Source organism: Mchenga conophoros, linkage group LG3 (genome assembly GCF_057382185.1).
Source record: "Mchenga conophoros isolate Kocher_MC1m ecotype Shallow Benthic linkage group LG3, M_conophoros_male_GT1.1, whole genome shotgun sequence".
Lineage (NCBI taxonomy): Eukaryota > Metazoa > Chordata > Actinopteri > Cichliformes > Cichlidae > Mchenga > Mchenga conophoros.
The window spans coordinates 12264932-12289446 of NC_140528.1; the positions used below are offsets into that span (position 1 = coordinate 12264932).

General features: G+C 42.6%; 1 protein-coding gene across 2 annotated transcripts in view; it reads right to left on the reverse strand.

Annotated features, from left to right (window-relative positions):
- Positions 1-24515, reverse strand: part of LOC146577283 (protein NLRC3-like) — a 682649-nt gene that overhangs the window by 8646 nt on the left and 649488 nt on the right. The window contains exons 1-8 of one of the 2 annotated variants that reach the window (XM_085252794.1): positions 10162-10258; positions 7501-7630; positions 7144-7245; positions 6073-6151; positions 5725-5911; positions 3795-5595; positions 2708-2881; positions 2266-2433 (exon numbers count right to left, since the gene is read on the reverse strand). In XM_085252794.1, the coding sequence (XP_085108920.1) occupies positions 2266-2433; positions 2708-2881; positions 3795-5595; positions 5725-5911; positions 6073-6151; positions 7144-7245; positions 7501-7619 (2630 nt within the window). In that variant the 5' untranslated portion in view covers positions 7620-7630; positions 10162-10258. Of the gene's footprint in view, positions 1-2265; positions 2434-2707; positions 2882-3794; positions 5596-5724; positions 5912-6072; positions 6152-7143; positions 7246-7500; positions 7631-10161; positions 10259-24515 lie in introns of those variants that run through there. The other variant, XM_085252799.1, reaches the window with a different exon arrangement.

A 24515-nucleotide genomic window follows, 5' to 3' on the forward strand; every position in this document is an offset into this window, starting at 1 on the left:
ACAAGCTTTGAGCCCTGCGGCTTTTAGTCAGGTGCGGCTTTTCTATGGATTGTCCATGAGCGGATTTGTTTTGTTTGTTCCGCTGTTGTACGGCACTACGTTGCCTGGCGGAAGGATCGGGGTTCAAGAGTGGTATGTTGGTCACATGTCCATCCGTCAGGCAACGTAGTGCAGTACGAGGTAGCGCGAAAAACAAACTTCAAAGTAGCGCTACCCGTTCAGCTGGAGGCCTGGATGATGAGCGGCGATAAACTTGCAAAAAGCAAGTTATGCCCAACTCCACCATTGGATTCTGACAGCGTGGAAAAGTGTGAAAACATCCACGATCACCAACAGATTTCGAAGGGCTGAATGCTGCATGATGGAGAGGAGGACACCGCCACGGCCCTTCTGAGGGTGTTCGACTCTGACACTGACAACGAGGATTTCTTTGGTTTTGAAAGTGACAACGAAAGAAAGAAGCTGAGAGTGGATGACGAAGCCACCCTGAGCCTGTTTGTTTCCGACACTGGAGAAGAGGACTTTGGTGGTTTTAGTGGGCAGGAAGATGGTGGTGAATGACTGACTTTTCTTCTTGTTAAAGCCGTGTCACTGCACCTGAGCCTAAAAGGTAGTCCGAATCAATTGTTCTGGTGTGCTGTAGGTTATTGTTATGTACTACATTTGTTACTCATTTATGAAGCACAGTACATGTTTTGTACTTGTAATTACCGCTACTTGTACATATACCTAAAAAGTTATGCAAATATGTACCCATAACTTGTTTTTCAAAATATTAATAAAAGGGGTGTGTCTCCAAACAGCCATCTCTTTCCTGACAATTTGCTTTGTGCATATTCTCTTACATATGATAAGTCAACATTGAAACACCTGCGGCTTTTAGTCAGGTGCGGCTAATGTATGTACAAAACAGGATTTTCCCCTGATTTTAGCTTGTGCGGCTAATATTCAGGTGCGCTCTGTAGTCTGGGAAATACGGTAGTTCTTCCTAAAGTACTGCAGTATTCCTGCCAGTACATCCTTTTAGTTTTCCTAACTGTTTCCTCTGATGCTCGTTGCTATTCTTTCCTCAATGCAAATTCATGCTAAGCTCCTTCATATCCATCCCTGTTTCTAAACCTGTAATAATTGCTTTAATGTGTCTTTGGCCTAATTATGAGTCTGTCCATATGTTTGTAGTTCCCCACTTGCTTTGGTTTCTTAGCTCTGATTCTCTGAAATTTATCCTTGAAATCATTTACTGGCATCTCTCCCTCTCACTCCCACTATCCCCAGAACACCAGAGTATTCATCTCCTGGCCTCTTTGCATTTTCTCCAATCATCCCTGTTTCTAGAGTCTCACCCCATCTGCAGGCAGTCCAAGAGAAACTGCCTCTGCCATTTTCTTCTTCTTAATCTTTGATTTTTCTCTTCACTTTCTCCATTGGGTCTTCTTAGACGCACTTTCCAGAAAGCAGCAACATTTTTTGTGCCCCATTTTTCAAATTGTGCATCTTACTTCAGCTTAATGTGTTTCCTGTTTTGTTTTTACACAGGTCATGTAAAAGAAATCCTACCAGAGACTCGACAAAGCTGAACTGAAAGACAGCACAGGCAATAAATCAGAGCAGCACAGAACTTAAGCTCATGGTCCATAGAAGCTGGGCTCTACAGGTGTACCAGGACAAGCTTAGTGTAAGTCCCTCGAAAAAGTTTCACTTGTGCTGTTTCGGTGTAAATTACTGGTTTGTTTGAACAATTTCATCAGCTGAACCATAAATACTCCAAAACAATTTCTTTGTGACTCAGTGTGATTTTTCATTTTGTAATATTAGCATGTCAAACTCTACATTCTCTACACAGATGAGAAATGAAGTGTATTTAATAATAAAAGTTATCTCTCAGAGACAAAGTTAGTGTCTCATTCAGGTCTGTATCTGAGTAGCCTCAGACACATGCAGTGCTCATATTTTCTGTTTTGTGTGTCACTCAGACCTCTTCCTGACAGGGGCAGCAATTTCATTTAAAGTCCCATTCACTGATACAGGCTGCTGGAGCTCCAACCAGGAGGGTACACACATGATCCAGGGAAAAAAATTATATATGGTCTCTTAGATAAATATTAAGAGGTCCTGTGTTTTACTAAAAAAATCAAAGTAGTAAAACACAGGACCTTTGGGTTAGATATAAGGTGATTTGACAAATCATGTCTGTTGTAAATGAGTAAGCCATTTATCGACCTGACTCAGGTTTTAAATCATCATCAGAAAAGACTGAATCCTGACCTGAGAATTGTACACTTTGGACTCTCCACTGCAGAAAATAGAAGCTTCAGTCCTGAATCCTGCAGGTTGTTGTTACCCAGATCCAGCTCTGTCAGACGGGAGGACTGGGAGCTCAGGACTGAGGACAGAGCTTCACAGCTTCTGTCTGACAGGTTACAGCCACTCAGTCTGAAGAAAGGATGACAAGAAGACATGAAACACTTGTGTTAAAGTATATTCATGGTGCCATGAGGAGCTACTACATTTACAATATTTCAACACTGTTTCAGGACATGCTGGAATCCTTATTGCCTCATGTTACAAAAGACAAATGTGGCAGTTTACTGTGACTTGCATGGATTCATTAAAAAAAACAAAACATAAACACTGTTAATTTTTTCCAAATGAAATTGATTAAATGATGTTAATTGATGAAAAAAAAATCGATATCGCTTGATCTGACCTCAGCGTTTCCAGTTTGCAGTATTGACTCTTCATCCCAGCAGACAGAAGCTTCACTCCTGAATCCTGCAGGTTGTTGTTACCCAGGTCCAGCTCTGTCAGATGGGAGGACTGGGAGCTCAGGACTGAGGACAGAGCTTCACAGCTTCTGTCTGACAGGTTACAGCCACTCAGTCTGAAATCAAGGTGGAAGGGAGACAAGATCAACCAAACAAATCAGAGCTTTATTGCTTTTTTGTTGTTTTTAAGCAGAAATCAGTGAGGTGCTGGTAGATTCTGTTCTTTTGGTTTATTACCCAACAACACACACATACACTAATATTTGTGACTTTTGTAATAGTAGCATTTACAATGCAAAGCAACAGCGATCACAGATTGAAGGGGCCTGAATAAAACTACAATGCAGTGATTTTTAAGATGACCTGTTCTTCCAATTTCCAACAACAGATTTCTCCAACCTTACAGTTAAAAATAATTCTTTATCTCATACTGAATCTTGGTGCACCTCCCCCCAGTTTATTAAAATGAAGAGGTACTGAAGTTGCTGTAAGTGATGTGTGATGCCACTGATTTCCTTCCTGATCCAATACAAAGTAAAATTCAGGCTGGTATCTGCGATACTGATGAAAACTATTCCTTCAGAATCAATACAAGACATCATAAGAAAATATGATGTTTTGTATAACATAAAAAGCCTGAATTTTAAAATATTCAGTTAATAATCAAAAACAGATGTGACTGAAAATAATAAAACTGAGAAACATTTTATGGCCATTCGATCCTTTTACAACCATTGCAAGAGCTTGGTTGGCATAGCCGGCAATACGTTGGATAGTAATAAGTCCGGTGGGTGATGGGCTCCACCAGGGCTGCCCTTTGTCACCGATTCTGTTCATAAATTTTATGTTTAAAGGCTGTATCAAAAGTTCATTCAAGTTACAATATTGTGGTCAAAAGTTCTCCTTTTTTCTTTTATACTATACAACTACGCTGGCTCATGGTTTTAGGACATGGATCTGTCATGGAAGAAATCTATGACCACTTTTAATCAACATTTTAAAAATAAACATGATCACAGATTTACTCACAGAGCTTTGTTGGAGGCTTTGACCACTGGCAGCAGCCTCAGAAGAGCCTCCTCTGAAGCAGAGTATTTCTTCAGGTCAAACACATCCAGATCTTCTTCTGATGACAGTAAGATGAAGACCAGAGCTGACCACTGAGCAGGAGACAGTTCACCTGTGGAGAGACTTCCTGATCTCAGGGACTGTTGGATCTCCTCCACTAGAGAACGATCATCCAGTTCATTCAGACAGTGGATCAGATTGATGCTTTTCTCTGCAGACAGATTCTCACTGAGCTTCTTCTTGATGCACTGGACTGTTTCCTGATTGGTCTGTGAGCTACTTCCTGTCTGTGTCAGCAGACCTCGTAGGAGAGTCTGATTGGTCTGCAGTGAAAGACCCAGGAGGAAGCGGAGGAACAAGTCCAGGTGTCCATTTGGACTCTGTAAGGCCTTGTTCACAGCACTCTGGTGGAGAGATTGAAGTTTTAGTTTGTTAAATAGTTTAGACCATGTAGAGGTTGTTTGTTGTTGTTCCAGCAGATTGAGTCCAGAGTTGATGAAGGTCAGATGGACATGAAGAGCAGCCAGAAACTCCTGAACACTCAGATGGATGAAGCAGAACACCTTGTCCTGGTACAGTCCTCTCTCCTCTTTAAAGATCTGTGTGAACACTCCTGAGTACACTGAGGCTGCTCTGATATCGATGCCACACTCTGTCAGGTCTGATTCATAGAAGATCAGGTTTCCTTTCTGCAGCTGATCAAAAGCCAGTTTTCCCAGAGACTCCATCATCTTCCTGCTCTCTGGACTCCAGTGTGGATCTGTCTCAGTTCCTCCATCATACTTGACCTTCTTCACTTTGGCCTGAACCACCAGGAAGTGGATGTACATCTCAGTCAGGGTCTTGGGCAGCTGTCCTCCCTCTCTGGTTTCCAGCACATCCTCCAGAACTGTAGCAGTGATCCAGCAGAAGACTGGGATGTGACACATGATGTGGAGGCTTCGTGATGTCTTGATGTGGGAGATGATCCTGCTGGCCTGCTCCTCATCTCTGAATCTCTTCCTGAAGTACTCCTCCTTCTGTGGGTCAGTGAACCCTCTGACCTCTGTCACCATGCCAACACAGTCAGGAGGGATCTGATTGGCTGCTGCAGGTCGTGTGGTTATCCAGAGGCGAGCAGAGGGAAGCAGTTTCCCCCTGATGAGGTTTATCAGCAGCACATCCACTGAGGTGGACTTTCTAGGGTCAGTTAGGATTGTAGTTTTGTGGAAGTCCAGAGGAAGTCGACACTCATCCAGACCATCAAAGATGAACACAACCTGGAAGTCTTCAAAGCTGCAGATTCCTGCTTCTTTGGTTTCAGTAAAGAAGTGATGAACAAGTTCCACCAAGCTGAACTTTTCCTCTTTCAGCACATTCAGCTCTCTGAAAGTGAATGGAAATATGAACTGGATGTCCTGGTTGGCTTTGTCTTCAGCCCAGTCCAGGCTGTATTTCTGTGTTAAGACTGTTTTCCCAATGCCAGCCACTCCCTTTGTCAGCACTGTTCTGATTGGTTCATCTCTTCCAGGTGAGGCTTTAAAGATGTCTTCTTGTCTGATGGTTGTTTCTGGTCTGTCTGGTTTCCTGGATGCTGTTTCAATCTGTCTGACCTCATGTTCATCATTGACCTCTGCAGTCCCTCCCTCTGTGATGTAGAGCTCTGTGTAGATCTGATTCAGGAGGGTTGGGCTTCCTGCTTTAGCGATGCCCTCAAACACACACTCAAACTTCTTCTTCAGGGTGGATTTAAGGTTACGATGACAAACAGCAGCTTGAAGTTCTGAATGAGAAGAAAAATAAACACTCAATTCCAAAAAGAACTAATCTTTAAAACATGTTGCTCCATCTTCCATCTCTGGGAAATGTCTCATTTATCCAGCAGCTTAAATCTTTAGATAAATCCTCTTACGTCTCTGCAGACGGTCAGCCAGCTCCTCCTGCTTCATTCTCCTCAGGAAGTCCACTGTGATCTTCACAAATGCCTCTCTGCTGCTGCTCCTCTGACTCTCAAAGCATTCTGGGTAATCTGGACTCAGAACCTTCTGGATCTTCTTCAGCTCGTTCTTCACAAAAGTGACGATGTTGTCCTCCAGCAGCTGGAACAGAATATTTATGAATGAGCCAATCAGACTGAAATCATGGAGCCAAACATCAGATCCATGTTGGACACACTGACGATCCACTGGTCTACAAAGAGCAGCATGGAGATGACTGTGAACAGAACAGATGTAACAGTAGTTGTTGTACATGTACAGACCATAAATATGGAGTCCAGCTGTGTTTGATGCTGCTGGGCAGACTGACCACTGGGAACCTCTGAGCTCTGCTGCTCCACTCTGTGGAGGAACCATGAAGGATTAGATCCACACAGGATAAAGATCCAGGAGTTTCTGCTCAAATAACTTCATCTGAATCAAGTCTGTCAAGTTTTAAACTCTCAGATTGTGAACATATCAGTAATTTTCAGTCTGTTTTCATGGACGTCCTTTCAGTGGTGATGTCAGGGATGATTTTGAAGAAGCTCATCAAACTGAACCATCAGCAGATCACTGCTCCAAAACCAGAACATGATCCGAGTCTCCCTCCACCACCAGAACACCAGCTTTACTAACGTGGTAGATCAGTGTAGTACAGATCAATAACTGATGAGTCATTTGATCAAAATCACTGAGTGCTTCACGTCTGACCCTCTGATGCTTCTGTAGACATTTTGCATATTTAATGAATGTCTGACAGTTTTACATTCATTCTATGAACACAGTGGAAATGTTGTGTTATAGTCTCCATGTTGTTTCCAGCATCATAAATTCTTAAGTTCAGAAAATTAGATTCTTTCTTCACAGCTGAAAAACAACAACATTTATTCTCTATTGAAATCTGCATCGTCCACTCCAAAGGTCACAATCTGAAGGTAACATCTGGTTTTGTTCCCTGTGGTTAACTCTGAGCATCAGTATGGTGGGATTTATCCACTACATCCACACCACTGTGGTTCAGTGTTGTCCTGATGGAGTAACAGCAGCCAGTATGATCCAGGCTTTAGCTGCTGGGTCTCTGTGTGACCTCTCAGACTGTTTAACAGATCAGACACAAAGAGAATCAGAGCAGCTCTGTTCTTTAAAGACAAACATGAACCCACTCAGGTCACACTTTCCCCACAGATATGAGCATCACTGTCCTCAAACAGCAAATGACCAAGTCGAACATTTGGATCTTTTCTCTTTCATTGTTTTCTTTTTAATGAATCTTTGTAACAATCTGAGGATGTTTCAGGTCATATTTATCCAGGAAACACAAACATGTAAAGGAGTCATCACAGCTCTCTGACCTCGTTGCTCCAGGTTCACCACTGAAGAGTGGAGGGTCACCTTTGGACCAGTCACTCCTCACAGACGGACAGCTGGACCCTGCAGACTGTGACCTCTGACCTCTGCAGACACAAACATGATTGAAGCAGCTGTGATCACACAGACTGCAGATAATGCAGCTGTTTCCTGTCAGTAACATCCTCTTAGATTAGAGTTCAGCTTTTTACAGGAAAACTGGACAAAACTGATTTTTGTTACAAACTCATTTTCATTTCCTCTCAGCTCACAAACACAGTCAGACAATCAACCAGAGTCAACACTGATTATAATGTCAGTGCAGAATTATTTCTGTTACTCAGTGAGTTCAGCTCTCTGACCTCGTTGCTCCAGGTTCACCACTGAAGAGTGGATTTAGATCTTTGGACCGGTCACTCCTCACAGACGGACAGCTGGACCCTGCAGACTCTGCTCTGTCCTCCTCTTCCTCCATCATCATCTTCAGTCAGTCTGAGAGGTAAACCACAAACACTCAGTGAGTTCACATTAACAGGAGGAACTGAGTTACAGTCGCTGACCTCTGACCTGTCATGTGACCATGAAACCAGGTCAATATGTCTGTAGGTTCAGTCATCCAGGTCATGTGATCTAAGGAGCTTGGAGAGAAAAGAGACGTCTTTAAGTTTCTGGAAGACGTTTCATCAGAGAAGCTTCTTCAGCTGTAAAACCAAACGGTGGAGAGTCCCAGATATTTAAACCTGAGAGGGAAAGAAAGCATGTCGCTGACCCACCACTGATGTTATTTCAAGGAGGAAACTGAGAGCCTTTGCACCAGGAGCACAAACATCAGCTCCAGCAATGATCCACTGATGTGTTTTTATTCCATGTATGAATGTTGTTATTGACAGAGATGACGTTTGTGTGTCAGTGATGCAGTGACTGTTGTTGTTACCTGTACAGGCTGGTTAGACTCTATGAAACAGATCATACAGATCTCTGCATGTTAGAAGAGACTATTAAAGGTCATGAATGAGACAAAGGCAGGGAGGCGTCCTTTACAGCTAAACAGCAGAGTGAGAGAACAGCCAGCACCTCTACATTTATCACATTATACAGCACATGTATGATACTGACAGGGATGAGAAGAATTTAGTGATTCTGATCCCATCATTGATATTACTTATTGATTCTCAGTAGCTCTGCTCTGACAGTCACCACCATCACTGAGCAGCATATCAAAGACATTTGTGCACATTAACTGCATGTTGTGGCTCAAATGTTTGTGCATGTTGGAGGCATTTCCTCTTTGTTGTGATCAGTGTTGCTCATTACTCAAAACAGTCATTATTACACATATTACACAGAACACTTTAATTAAAAGTAATGGAGTACGTTACTTCATTACTCCTCATAACATTACTTTGATGTTAAAATGAACAAATGAGCATGTAACAACATGAAGCTGAGGTACAGCCCCACACACCAACACAGATCCTGATGAGGTCACGTGATGTTTCTCTGAGTGTTTATGAACACAAATCAAAGATGAAACAGCACAAAGACACTTCAAAGTGATTCTACTGTAGAAACATGAACAGGTAGAAACCTGCAGCCTGACTGCTCATCACTTTGTTACCTGTTCAAGTTCAGCAGCAGCAGCTCACTTTATCATTGTGAAAACAAAAATGTCAAAAACCATTGCTATTCTCTATAAAACAAAGCATGTCCTGAACAAAAAACCATTATACACACTTTATTGTACTCTGTTGCTTCCATATATGACTTACTGTCTGGAGATATGGGGTAATGCATATAAAACGAACACTCTTCATATTTTCAAGTTACAAAAAAGAGCTATAAGAATTATAAACCAATCAAACTATATAGAACCAACTAACATTTTGTTTATTAATCTGAATACCCTGAAATTTTATGATTTAGTTGAATATAAAATGGCACAGATAATGTATAAAGCACAAAATAACTTGCTTGGCCCCAGTACTCAGAAGCTGTTCAAAGTCAGAGAGAGTCAATATGACTTAAGGGGAAGAGATTTCTTTAAAAAAAACAAGATAAGGACAAATATAAAGCAGAGATGTGTTTCTGTTAGAGGAGGTAACCTGTGGAATAGTTCTGACAGGGATTTAAAAAGGTGTAGTTCATTTTCCTTGTTTAAAAACATGTTTAAAAATAGAGTATTAGAAAAATATATAAATCAAGAATGAAAAGAGCAAAAAAAAAAAAACAACCTCTTGATTCTTTTGCTTTGATGTAGTTACTTATCTAAGGTGGAAAGTTTTTTTTTCTTGTTTGTTTGTTTGGTTTTTGCTTTGTTTTCTTATTTGCTTCAGGCCCTGTGTACAGGAGCTGCATGCAAAAAGATATTTTGTGAAAAGGGTTGGCGTAATAAGCAAATGCTTCAGCCAATACCTTTTGATTAGCCTTGTCTCATGCTTACTTGCTTTATGGTCGATTTTTGTTCTGTTTTCACTGAGATATTTGAATGCGAATCAATAAAATCAAAATCAAATCACGGTGCTGGTCTGGGGTCAGTGTTTACTCAGCTTTAACTCACTCTGGGTTCTAGGTTAGCTTAGCGTTAGCTTAGCGTTAGCATGCTGTGTGCTAGCTTAGCGTCAGAGCTCTGCAGGTGTCTCGTGTGTAAATATTAATCACAGTGACAGTAAAGGAGGTAAAGGGCTGTGACGTCATCACGTACGCTGCGTCCTCTGTGGGCTCTGAGTGAACTCAAAGTACAAACTACAAGTACACAAACACGAACGTAGCTCAGAGTGGCGGACACACTCGGCCTCGTTGGTCCAGCTGTGAGTCCGTTACCGTGAACTATGGAGCGGCAGATTTGTGCTGAACTAAGCTGCACACAGCTGATGTTAGCCAGGAAACATTACACACTGACTTTAATGGAGAGACCGGAAATACAAACACACACAGTTTGTTGTGTGAAGAAATCAAACACGAGCTGAACAAACAGTAAAGTTCCTAAAGACAAACTGTTAAAGGAGGAAACAAAGCAAACTTACAGTTTCTTCACACACCAACAACAAGCTCCACTCCACAAAGTTCAGGAAGTGAAATTAAACTTTGAGCAGGAAGGAAACACCCAAAGAGACGTTTGAGGACAATCAGGAGCATCGGGACACTGTGCTGCGTTCAGGTGCACCTGGGAAACTCCAAACCTCTGGCAGGCTGTGATTTATTTCTGCTGGTTTTCCTGTTTGAAGCACAAACATCCGTCATCACTTTGTTGTTCTTCTTCCTGCAGCGTTTAAATATTTCAGCACTGAACTGATGTTTCTTCAAAGCTCATTTCAACCTGTTGAAGTCATGTTATATTCAGTTATTATATTTATTATATATAACTATATATAATTTATTAATTATATATATATTATTATATATAAACAGTTATATTCAATAACAGCATTGGTAAATACATTACATTTGTTCCCTCCAGTAATTTACTGGCAAAATCACTATTTAGTGCATCATGAAACACAGCTTGTTTAATCAATCAATCAATCAATCAAAATTTATTTATATAGCACATTTTTAAGACCGAAGTACACCAAAGTGCTTTCCAGTAAAATCACAATACAGATAAAATCACAATAAAATATAAATTACAAATATATAAAATATAAGATGATTACATAATCTAAATACAGAGCCAGATGTAAATTACCCTAATTCGCCTTAAATGCCAGATCAAACAAATACGTTTTTAAACGTGATTTAAAAGACTGAATGGAATCTGATGCGCGAATATGAAGAGGGAGAGTATTCCATGGCCTGGGTGCAGCAACGGCAAAGGCACGGTCTCCTCTGGTCATCAGCCGAGACCTAGGTTGCACTAACAGCAGTTGGTCCGATGATCTTAGTGCTCTCTGAGGGCTGTACAGACAGAGGAGATCAGCTAAATAGTCAGGTGCCATATTGTTTAAAATTTTATAAGTAAACAATAAAATTTTAAAATCAATTCGATATTTGATAGGAAGCCAGTGTAAATTTTTCAGAACAGGGGTGATAGAGTCAAACTTTCTAGTGCCGGTCAAGAGACGTGCTGCGGCATTCTGGACCAGCTGCAAATGCTGCAGAAGAGAAGATTGTAGACCCAAGTAGAGTGAGTTACAATAGTCCAGTCTTGACATAATGAAAGCATGAATGAGTTTCTCCATATCTTTGTGTGGTATGTAGGGTTTAGCCTTAGAAATTAGGCGTAGTTGATGAAAGCTAGTTTTCACCACAGTAGAGACCTGTTTGTCAAGTTTGAAGGAACTGTCCATGAAAACTCCAAGATTCCTGGCAGTATCAGTAAGGTAGTTAGCAACAGGCCCAAATGTGCCAGTCAATTGTCCCAGAGGCATATTTCGGTCAAAAACAATAATTTCTGTCTTCTTTCCATTTAAAGTAAGAAAGTTACGTGATAACCAGTCTTTGACATCACTCAGACAGTCAAACAGAGGATGTGGTGAGAATAGAGCATCCCCAGTCAGGTGAAGGTAGATTTGAATATCATCAGCATAACAGTGAAAAGAGACATTGTGTTTTTCAAAAATGGAGCTCAAGGGCAACATATACAGAGAAAACAACACAGGACCCAGTACCGAGCCCTGGGGCACACCACAGCGAAAACGGGCAGAAGAAGAGGAATATTTTCCCATCGTGACGGAGAACGACCTCTCAGAAAAATATGATTTAAACCAAGATAAAACATTTCCTTTGAGGCCTACTACTTGTTCCAATCGTGCCAAAAGGATATCATGATCAACCGTATGAATGCCTCTGTTAGCTACACAGAGTTGCTCAGAGTGCTTGTGTTACACTAGCTAATCTACTCAGTCACTTTAACAGAACTATTAACATTCACATCTCACAGAACTGATTTGATTGGAGCATTACAACACGTTTGCACAGAGCATAGGAGCGCACTGACTCTGCTTCACGAGCGCTCCACCTAACATTACACGCACGTCGAGCCGTTTCTGCTGAGTCAGACACCAGTGCTCCCGTGTGCTGATTCTCGGGTCCATCTTAAGCTGGTGTGTTTGCGAATGAACTTCGGTAAAACGTTACAACGTTACCGGGCGCGCAGAGGGTCTCGGAGGCGTGTCGTACCTGTCGGGTGGTCGCGGGCTCCTCGTTCCCGGTGGGTGAAGGTGTTTCTCCTTCAAGCGATGCTGGGGTGACCGGAGAAGAAGCCATGTCCCCCCGACATCACCTCTCACTAAGCACCGCTCCTACTGTGACTTTCCTCGGTGTCCTCCAGCGTGCAATACGCTGCCTGGCGCAGTTTGCACGGACGGTGGACCGGTTGCGTCGCTCGTTTCCTGCGCGATCAAAGTGACTCTTCGGCTGCACAGTGCAGCCACTGTCCCTCCTCCGGCCGGCGGACTAGTCCAGGCGAGGCGGATGACGTTGTCCCGGGTCTCGCTCGCTCTCGCACATGCAGGACTTGGCCCAGTCTGTCTTCTTCTGCCACACTCTGCGCTCTGCTTTTCACTTCATGTCTTTTTGTTTTGTAAGGTGGCTAACACGATCACTCCTCTTCTGCCTGCAGGACTCTGTGACTGCTCTGTGCTGTGGCAGCACACTCCAGCCTGATAGTTCATTTTACAGCTTTTGGCACTGCGACGCTCTCCTCGGCTCGACAGACACAATCTCACCATGTCGGCACAATATACTGAGTGCAATCCATAACATGATTTTATCTCACTGTAACTTTGAAATCGACCAAATGTTGCGTAAATGACGTGTCACGTGACTTGAGCACATGCACACCCCCTGTCCTCACAGCAGACATTCATCTTAGCCCCCCCCCCCCCCCCCCCACCCCCCTTGTGTTTTGAGATCATTGCTGCAACAAAAAGTTGCCACAGATATTTCTACATGAAACGTACTGAATCAGTTGGCACATATTTAATATATATTAAATATAATATAATGTTGTTTTGTTTGAGTGGCTGAAATAAAGCTAATAAAATAAATGAATACTAAAATAAAGCTGAATCGCATCACAGGAACGACACAGCCCTGTTCCTCCAGGCTGTCAATCTGTGAATCAGCAAACATGTATGATTTATTGTCATTCATTTGCTGAACAAACTTTCCTCTGAACTTTGACCCTGACAATTCAATTAAATTTTATTTATATAGCGCCAAATCACAACAAAAGTCGCCTCAAGGCGCTTCATAGATACAGAGAAGAACCCAACAATCATATGACCCCCTATGAGCAGCACTTTGGCGACAGTGGGAAGGAAAAACTCCCTTTTAACAGGAAGAAACCTCCGACAGAACCAGGCTCAGGGAGGGGCGGGGCCATCTGCTGTGATTGGTTGGGGTGAGAGAAGAAAAACAGGATAAAGACATGCTGTAGAAGAGAGACAGAGGTTAATAACAGGTATGATTCAATGCAGAGAGGTCTGTTAACACAACAAGGGAGATCCAGGTTTCCCAGCTGACGAGCAGAGGGCAGCGGCTTCCACTCATTTGAGCAGTTTGTTGCGTGACCTCCTGTTTCTCACTGAACTAAAATGCCTCCAAACAACAGCAAAATAGATGGCACTCACTCCAACGTCTTGCAGCAAAAACATTAAGTGATGGGAAGAACAGGTGATGGATGAGCTGCAGATGTAACCGGTGTGATTCTGCGTTGTGTCTGATAAAAAAGGTAAAAGAAAGATAGACCTCCCAGTAAATAATTTGCCCACTCCAGCTCCTACGACCAAATACAAACAGTGGGGAAGAGGGTTAGTTCAACCCACCACAGCTCCCAAGCTAGCAAGGAGTATATATTCATGCTAGCATTTATGGCGCCTAAAACACATTTATGATACACACATACGACACACTTATAACATCTAACAAAAACAGGCTTAATAATGACAATAATCGAACTAAAATTGCAACCAGAAACATCCAGGTGGCTAAATATGCATTATATGTGTGTTTTAAAGTGTTGGAAAGAAATGACACCCACCTCTCCCACAGGGGGATTGTAGAAAAGGGGAGAGGCAAAAGGGGTACACTGTATTTATAGGATTGCACCGAAGAAGAAGAAAAGAACGAGGAGGGGCTCTAACTGATAATGAACACAACTACAGGCTTGGAGGTCCTAAAAGTCAGGTATAAAAGGAGCAGTTTGGGGGTTTAGAACACATTATAACAATGTGATTTATGACCCTGTTACACAGAGCCAGCAGAATGAGCTGCTGCCACCACCACAATCAATGGTGACGCCAATTTAGAAAGAGCCCCAGTTGATTCCACTCTTGCCAGATGCTGAATACACATCGTCTAAAAGTGTGTGCCATTGACCAAAGGAGGAGTGGGCTGTTCACACATGCCTGTGTTCTTATGGAGCAGTCTTTGAGGATGGCGAGTCCAGAGCTGGAGGTTTAGATCTAAGAGAGTGATCCAAAGTCAGGAGAGGATTACACCCAACCTTCAGAGATCTTCCTATAAGCCAGAACTGGAAGCAGAGCCACCTTTGGCTATGATATCTTTACTGGACCCAGTAAGTCCAGTCAAGGTCAAAAACGTGGTCAGTCCCCCATTTAGTGCCATAGATCTGAAACATAGTAAACAAAATGCTAGTAAAAAGTTACAAACATGTTCAAGTTACATGTCTACAACTCCACAACAGACATACTTTGCTACTGGTGCCAAACAGTACTGCAGTCTGTAGCTTTCCAGCCATCCTTTGAACGTCTTTGAGTTTAATGTAGCCAAAACTGGATTCAGTAATCAGTGTTTATTTACAGAAGCCGTAGAGTATGGCTGCCACATGTGAACATCAGTGACGGCTCATTTAAACTGTAGGAACGATTAACCCAACATCAGAAAAAGACTTCATTTTACATTAATGTGACAAATGAACACTGCTGGGACTTTTCTGGTCCTACACTGTTCATGTCCAAGTCAACACATTGTAAGATTTACACGTGGAAGGTCATCTAAGCTGCTTATGTGGAGATTACCTTTCCTTTAACAACGACCAGTTTCTTCTTTTCAGTTTTCAGTTTTATTTGTCATATGCAAGTTAGCACAGGGTCAACATTGCAATGAAATGTGTTTGACGAGCAGCAGTCACTCGGCAGCTTGATACAGTAGGAGAAAATATAATAAAATAAAATAATAAAGAAAATAGAAAAATAGTAAGGAGCAAATATTAGAGAGACATGGTAAAAGAGAAAAGATGACTAAATATATTTGTATCTATAAATATATGTACACTAGTGATTAAATAAGAAAATCTTGAAGAGAAATATGACGGGAGGGCAGATGGGACATTGCACAGGAATGAGCAGCAGAAAATTTCAGTATTGCACTTTTAAATATAAATATCAATGACAATAAAGTGGAGTGACCAGTGCAGATTAAACAGAGTACTTGTGAAGCTGCAGGTAGCTTCTGAGTGCTGTGTTGTGTGTGTTTAAGTGTTGTGGTTGAGGTGTCGTATGGCTTGGTGGTAGAAACAGTTTTTGAGTCTTGTAGTCCGAGCAGACAGACTCCTGTAACGATGGTAACAAGGAGAACAGCTGATGTGCTGGGTGGCTGTGGTCCTTGATGATGCTGTGTGCTTTATGGAGGCACCGCTGGAGATAAATGTCCTGAATGGCAGGAAGCCTCGTGCCAGTGATGTGCTCTGCTGCCTTCACCCTCTGTAGTGATTTACGGCTGCTGGCAGAGCAGCTTCGTACCAAACTGTGATGCAGCTCGTCAGCAAGCTCTCGACTGCACACCTGTAGAAATTTGAGGTGATGTTGGCGTTCATGCCAAACTTCCTCAGCCTCCTCAGGAAGTAAAGCCGCTGGCGAGCTTTCCTGATTGTTCTCACCTCAAACACATTATTTACCCATCCAGGTGGAACATGTAGCTGTGCTCGGTTTGACAGCTTTCATCCTGGCAGCAGCGTCAGCTGAAGCATACAAGGCACACATAGATGTCACTGAGCTGGAGCTCTGGGAGAGACGTCGCCACTTTCAGGCCTTTAAACAAAGCTGTTGGAGCACAAGTCCCAAAGATTTATAGTTTCTCTTCATGTCTTCATTGTTCCTCCATGGAGAGATGTTCCAAGTAGCCTTGGCTCGAGACAGGCGTCCTGCAGGACTACCTACCAACTGTCCACTGTTTGCAGTCGTGGTAGAGTAATGTTGCCCACCAGTGACTGAAAACCATGGATTGGAGAAGAATGACAGAATTCAGTGACCTTGTGGGGCCATAACAGAGAAATGACAGCAGTGTAGTGGATCAAATAAAGAGTGATGATGTTATATTTGTGACTGTAGCAGGACCAAGGCTCAAAAGGTTGCAGGCGTTGTTAATTGAGCAGAAGATGGACGGCATCAAGCCCTCTCCTCGACAGCTACAGGATCACAGTCTGCAGGTTCAGTTATGCAACGTTTTAGCATCGATGCGTGAAGTTAAGAGCAGACAGGGAGGTTATTTTTGCACTGGGCTGGAATGACTCAGTTTACCTGTCAAAGGCTATCACGGCTGGGAGAAAACCCTCAGCATTAGTAAAGAAGGACCACGGTGGCCTCTGGGTAGAAACACTGCAGAGTTCATGTGGATACGCTGCTGCATTAGGTCAGATAGAAATATCATAAAGCATCATTAAGTAAAAACGTTTATTAAGAACAAATGTTTAAATATTGTTAACGTGTTTCCCAGAAACATCTGTAGAGACAAAGAGCTTTCTGTTGTTGCTTCGAGGAAACAAGCTCTTCTTTTTAGTTTTGTCCTGGTATTTATTCCAGGACGGACTCATCCACTGAGCAGTGTTTGGGTTTCTTCGTTTTCCTCGTTCTGGATGCAAACTATTACAACTTGGGCTTTATTTCAGTGACAATGGCCTTAAGCTGCAATACAACAGGAAGTTACTCATATATAGTAATTTCCCAGACCATATTAAAAATCCATTAACAGGAAATACAAATGATGGGACAATGCCACAGCATGGACATTAGAACAGTTGGGAAAATTTACCTGGAAAAAGGTGAAAATGAGGCTTCATTGAACTGGAATTACAAAGACCAGGAATGTGAGATCCACCAGCCACAACTGAGGGTTTTTACACGTCATATCCTCAAAGTAGAACCACAGTGATCAAAAGAATCGACTTTAATGTTATTCTTTCTTTATTTATGTCAGATTTAACCCCCCAAAAAGCTTTAATCTTTAACTAGTCTTTGGACGTAGCTACAGTACGGTCAGGTTGACAGTTTATGGGTAACATGTGGCCACCAGGCACTGTGACACACTTCCATGTTATATTACCTTGGCGTCCCGTAGGAATACAGGAGAATCATGTGAGGAATCTAAGAGTTGTTTCTTAATTCAATTCAGTTTTATTTACACAGCACCAAATCACAACAGCAGTCGTCTCAAGGTGCTTTATACTGTAAGGTAGCTCGTACAATAATACATACAGAGAAAAACCCAACAATATGACCCCCTATGAGCAGCACTTTGGCGACAGTGGGAAGGAAAAACTCCCTTTTAACAGGAAGAAACCTCCGGCACCAGGCTCAGGGAGGGGCGGGGCCATCTGCTGTGATTGGTTGGGGTGAGAGAAGGAAGACAGGATAAAGACATGCTGTGGAAGAGAGACAGATGAACCGCTGAGTGTTGTCCCGTCGAGGTGGCTCTTCTATGTTGTGCATTTATGGCACCAAACCACAAATGCAAAGGAAGAAAGGGTCGAGGCACAGCACCCAGCTGCCTGACAATATTCAGGCAACGTCCAAAGCCCCACAAAGGACCTACCCACACCCCACTGGCCCCGCCCAGATCAAGGAGCTGTCACAGCAGACAAAAATGTGAAGTCCGCACATAGTCGCCATGGCACCCACCAACCCACCACACCATCCCCCATGGAGCTACCAGGAGAGGCATACTGGCCCACTGAGGATCACAGAGGAGCAGACCCAGGGGGGCTGACAGCACAGCCCCCACCCACCAGTCGTGCAGCTTATTTTATCTTGTCAGCGTGAGCCCCACCTAAAGGGGACAGAGGGATTAGTGAGTTGCATTAGTGGGGCAGGAGAGAGTGAAGCAGGGGAGCCAATGTCACTGCGATACGACTCCTCAACACCATCCAGCCTGCCCCACCACTCATAATGAGTCCTGCTGTGCTCTGTAGCAATGATGCATTTTATGTGTGTGTGCCAGGTTAGTGCTGTGGATTCAAAGGAGCACAGTTCCACTAAACAGGAGATCAGGATAAACCCCAGTAACCAACCCTGCCCCCGCCATCACATATTCTCAATCCCAACAGAGGCCAGCCCCACAATGACATGCCACACGTGATACACAGCCAACATTACTGTTATAATTACATGTTTCCTTTATTACTTTCCTTTCAACCTATTTATTTTGCACCTTAAACTTTCTTTGGTTGCTACAAGCCACAAAGTCCTTTATGGTTTGTCTCTGTTGTGTGGAGGGCTGTTTTTAAGAGCTCAAAAATGGGTGTATCAGAGTCAAACAGGCAGCACAGTGGAAAAGTGGTTGGCACTGTTTCCTGACAGCAAGAAGGTTCTGGGTTCAAATCCAACATCTAAGCTGTTTGCATGCTCTCCCCATGTCTGGGTCCTCTCTGGGTTCTCTGGCTCCCACAGTCCAAAGACGAGCAGTTAGTGGGGTTGGGTTGATTGGTGTATGTGCCCATGAGTATGAGTGTACACGGGTGTTTCTCTGTGTTAGTGACAGTCTGACAGAAGGCTGCATCCCTCAGCCTCATGTGGGCTGTGTAGCCCCTTTACCACTCAGTGAGAGCTCAGACCTGTTTCTGGTGGGTGGTGGACTCCTCCAGGGCTTCCCCTGATTCCCCTTCTGCCACAGAAGACTGTGGCCTCAGAAACTCATATCTGCTTTTTGCAAATGAAGCGAACCTGTTGGCTTCATCAGCAGGGGCGGATCTAGAAGGGTGGCATGGGGTGGCAAGTGCCACCCTAAAATGATCCCTTGCCACCCCAAGTGCCACCCCAGTTTTGCATATGACAGTGTTGTTTATTAAAATAAGTTTAACAGTTTGAGCGTAGTTACAGTCAGGAGTGAATATAAATGCTAGAACTGGATATATTCCATAGTGTCCCCCCCTCCACATTAACAAATGGTTCAGCTCATAGCAGGACGGCTTTCTTCTTGTTTTCAGCAGCAAGCGATGCTTATGATCGTGCCAGAGCACATTTTGAACAACACCATGGGAATTTCTGATTTTACACAGGTGGGTGGATGTTACACTGTGGAAATGAAGGAAGGTGAGTGTTATTAACCCTCTGTGGTCCACGGACACGCTGCACCTCCAGATCACATGACTGATGTGAGCTGACACAGCAACAAGCTGCAGCAACGCTGAGTCTGTTTCAGCCACATTGAAAGTTCGGACTTCAAAGTTTTTTACCAAGGGCGTAGATTGTCACGGACGGAAGTGACGTGTCCCCACCAATAATTTGATCTCTTCCAGTAAAGAAAATCAAACCCGATAGAAAGAAAGAAAACCGATCTGTCAGCGTCTCTATGGAGTGCCAGGACTGCCATAATGCATTAATTAAATACACCATTAAATAATTAATTAAATGTGGCAATAATTAATTAAAATTGGAATTAATTAATTAAATAGTTATGACACATGTAATTAATTATTTATGTATTTCACATTTTAATTAATTATTGACACATTTAATTAATTATTGACACATTTAATTAATTATTTAATGACATATTTATTTATTTCATTTTGGCAGTCCTGGCGCCTGGCTCTCATCATGAAATAATTTTATCTGTCAGCCTCACCCATCAAACTCAGGGGGCGGGGTTAACGCTGCCCATGCAGCTTCTCTAACATTTGATTGGTTGCCGTGCAAAGTAAGTCAAAACAGGTCGATCCTAGATAATCGATTGCTTGTGTAGACTTGGGGCAGCCAGGTATCCCAGAATGCAGATCAAATCACAAGCAGCAATGGTGGTGGTGTAGTTTTAAAATACCCCGTTTTTCTGTCACCAGCTACACTTTTAACAGTGTTTTAGCCGCGAATGTCGCGCCGTATGTCTGGTCAGGTTGTCAACATAGAACATGTTTGCAAAAGTGCTCAGATGTTTTCAGAGATTTCACTAGCTCTGCTAACAGTTAGCATGCAGAGTGCACCCAGGGGGTTACGTTAACCGGTTTGTTTACATATTCCACTCTCCGTGTTCCACATGTTGCATTCGCAGATTCTCATTTTCACCGAACGATCGTCTCTTTCCGCCTGGTCTTGTGTCTCTGTGCTTCTGTAACATAAAGAACGAGCTGACATTTTTCTCACGAAACCAGCGATCAGCTCAACAGACCCTCAGTTTACCTGCATGCATCCTCCTCCTCATCTGTCAGCTGTTTAACACCTGCTGCTAATTCAAGAAACACGCCTAGTTACCTGGTGATAGTCACAGTTTAACTGGGCAGCCGGTGCTCGATATAACGCAATGTCAGTGCATTTTTCTGCACAAGATAAGTAAATATAGTATTTTCCCCGAGCGCAGAGCTGCTGGAGCTCGTTTCCTTACAGAGCACTTTATAGGCGAGCCAGCTTTATCAGCGGCTGATGTCCAATCACCGGCACACAGCTTTGAAACCTCAGCTGAGTTTTAGCTCTCAGTGGTTAAACGCTGGACTTCATTCACTCAGGTTCTGTCTGTCGGGTCACGTTTACTTCGCTGTTTTATTTACAACTGAGCAAATCGGTTTGGCTGAGGTTAAAGTTACGTTTCATAACTGCATAGTTTCACAGACGTTTAATGGTTCACATGTGTTAGACTGAACTATCATCTAAATATCATCTGTTTTTTAATAGTTATTCAACTGTATTCTAAGCACCAGCTGTCTGTTAGAATGTGATTTTTTCTCTCTCTGTTGGCAGAGGTATAAAAATGCGCAGGAAAATCTGACGTGCATGGCGAACTTCACCGACGATATTTAGGGAGGAATAAACACACATCAAACATAAATGAACCATTTGTCTGTCTCCATAATTGAGAGCATTTTCTCTTCTTATGTCAACACTCTCTCTCTCTCTCTTTTTTTTTGCTTTTTCGGTCATGTTATGTTTACCTGTCAAAGGCTTGTTACAAACTATGAAACACATGGTGCAGACTTCTGGATGTTAGAAGAAAACTAATACTGCTCATGAATGAGACTAAAGGCAGGAAGGTGTCCTTTAAAACATGTTAATAGGACCTCCCTATTTATATCATAGTTTATGATATAGCACGTGTATTTCAGTAATAGCCTGCTGATTTCAGTGTAGTGGTGAACAGTCACACAGCTCACATAGGCGTTATCTGTGAAACTCCTTAACTATAATTTATCCAAGTTAACTTCAGTTAACCATTCAGACAGTTCTTTTGCAATGAAAAACATAAACACCCATGCTGCCGGTAAGTTTCCTCAGTGCCAGCTGTTAACATTATAGCTGCTTATGCAGTAACCATGGTAACCACGGACTGAGCGGCTGGATCGACGGAGGTCAGACAACAATTTTACACGTATGATCTTAAAACAGGACACAGCCACTATACGTGCTGGCCTCATATCAAATGTGAAGGCAGACTGAGTCTATGTTTGACGTTTTTTATATCTAATCTTCCTTTTCAAACATTTAAACAGCAGCGAGTCTGCAGCTGAGGGAACACAAACTCAGGTTTGCTCGTTTCTTGGATTCATTTGGTGATTTATTAAATGTATAACTGTTATTCTAATCTGCTGCTGAGTCTCTTACACTTTTCTTTATGCTGTATATTTTCACGTCTCTGGAATAGTTGGCAGTTAGATAGTCAGCTGGGAAACTTTGTGTTAACTCATGGAGCTGAGGATATCGTGGATATGCTGACCTCGCTGCGTGGTGTACAGAGCGAGGTCAGCATGATTAATATTCACAATAAAAATATTAGCCGAACATCATGAAGTCTGTATGTGTTTCATAGTGTGGAACAACCTTTGTACAGTTAAAGCCAGCAGTTACTACATGACGGAAACACCAACGTTATCTCTTTTATGTGTTTATACACAGGTCACGCTGATTACTGAACAAAAACCCAAAGATCAGATGTTAAACAGATTTATTTGCTCTCTCTCCTCCTTAAACATGTTTTTAATGTTAGTTATAATTCAGACTGAAACACGTAGGACACATAAGAACATCAGGAAATAAAACACCGATAAATATAACCTCAGTAAAAGAAGTCAGCGGGGGTTACTACAGCTGTGTACCGGGGCCTGCGCTTTGTCGGTGGTAATAACAGCTCGATTGCTTGCGAGGCGAGCGGGTCTATCCCACGCTTTGCCGTGAGACTGGGCAGACATCTCCGAAATCATCGAAGCACTTTTGCAAAGAGGCTGTATCTTGACAAACCGACCAGACACATGAAGATTAAACCACTACATTCTCGGCTAAAAAAATATTAAAACGGTATTTGGTGACACACACACAGGGTTTTTCAAAGCTCAGTTCTGTTAGCTTCCACATGCCGGTTGTTGTGTGCTAGAAACAATGGCCACCAGGCCAAAGCGATGGTTTTGACTCGATCAGCGTTAACCCCGCCCCCTGAGTTTGATGGGTGATGCTGACAGATAAAATTATTTCATGATGAAAGCCAGGCGCCAGGACTGCCAAAATGAAATAAATAAATATATCATTAAATAATTAATTAAATGTGTCAATAATTAATTAATTAAATGTGTCAATAATTAATTAATTACATGTGTCATAACTATTTATTTAATTAATTAATCCAATTTTAATTAATTATTGCCACATTTAATTAATTATTTAATGGTGTATTTAATTAATGCATTATGGCAGTCCTGGCACTCCATACGTCTCACCCAGCGGTGCCCAAAGAGTTAAATTACTTCTACTGGAGTCCTGGTCATGTGACAAGTATGGCCAATGTGATTGGCTGAGCCTGTCAGGGAGCTCTGTTTAGTTTCAGCAGCGGCAAGCCTGCGCTGCGAGGAGGAGAGGAGGACGGCAGCAAAGAGGAAGAAGCTGGATGTAAGAAAGTGTTTTTCAAAGAAACCTGTGAGTCACTTAGAGCCAAGTTCACTCATAAAATGTGTCACAATAACGTTACAGGTAGTGATGGCTAAATGAAGCTTTCTGAAGCTTGTATTGAAAAACGGTTCATTACTCGAAGCTTTTCAACACAGTCCTCTCTGGTGACATCTGGTGGCCAAAAATATGAAGAGCAGCTTGAATCCACAAAAGAAAACCAACTGCTTCATAATGACTGCTCACTCTACAGAGTGGAGTTCTGTCTGATATTGGGCCGCCGCTGTGTTGCTTTGAACGTGTGTTTTTTGGTGGTTAAAAAATGTGTTTTATTTGTTTAATAAATAGTTTTGACCGGTAAACTCTCCTTGTTTAAACATGCACCATGGTGTGGTCTTTCTTTGCTTGTGACTTCTTGATGTTGGTAAATACAATAATTGAAAAATACCACGTTACATATATATACATGTAATAATGTACAACACATTATGGAGTATGCTTCTGCTGTGAGGTCCTGCCTCCATGCAGGTATGCATTTAATCGCCGGAGGGGTATATTTATAAATAATATTATCCATCCATTCGCTTCCGCTTATCCTTTTCAGGGTCGCGGGGGGCGCTGGAGCCTATCCCAGCTGTCATAGGGCGAGAGGCGGGGTACACCCTGGACAGGTCGCCAGTCTGTCGCAGGGCCAACACACAGGGACAGACAACCATTCACACTCACACCTAGTGGCAATTTGGATTATCCAATTAACCTATCCCCACAAGCTGCATGTCTTTGGACGGTGGGAGGAAGCCGGAGTACCCGGAGAGAACCCACGCAAACACGGGGAGAACATGCAAACTCCACACAGAAAGACCCCGGCCTGATGGTGGAATTGAACTCAGGACCTTCTTGCTGTGCGGCAACAGTGCTAACCACTGTGCCACCGTGTTGGTATAAATATAATAAATAATATTATATTAGGGAAATTTTCCCAGACATATTTTTGACCTGGGGGTAGAATTGATTGTGAAATGGAAAATGCTTATGAACTTGCAAATGAAAAACATGATGCATTGACGGTAACCCTTTTTCATTTTTATTTAAGCAGAGAATTTGTTCTAGTGTGCGATGGCCGAACCTGTTCCTTTTCGTGGAGATCATTTCTCCTGCCTTAAGGAAAATCCCTTCACATGGCACAGAGGAGGCTGGAGTGCAGAGAAACTGGTAGAGATGCAGTTGTACAGTCTACCTGGGCCCCACAAACTATCAGACAAAGAGAATAAATAAATTCAATTGCTGCACATTTGGCAGACTAACATTTTCAGATTAATTAAACAATAAAATATATATTT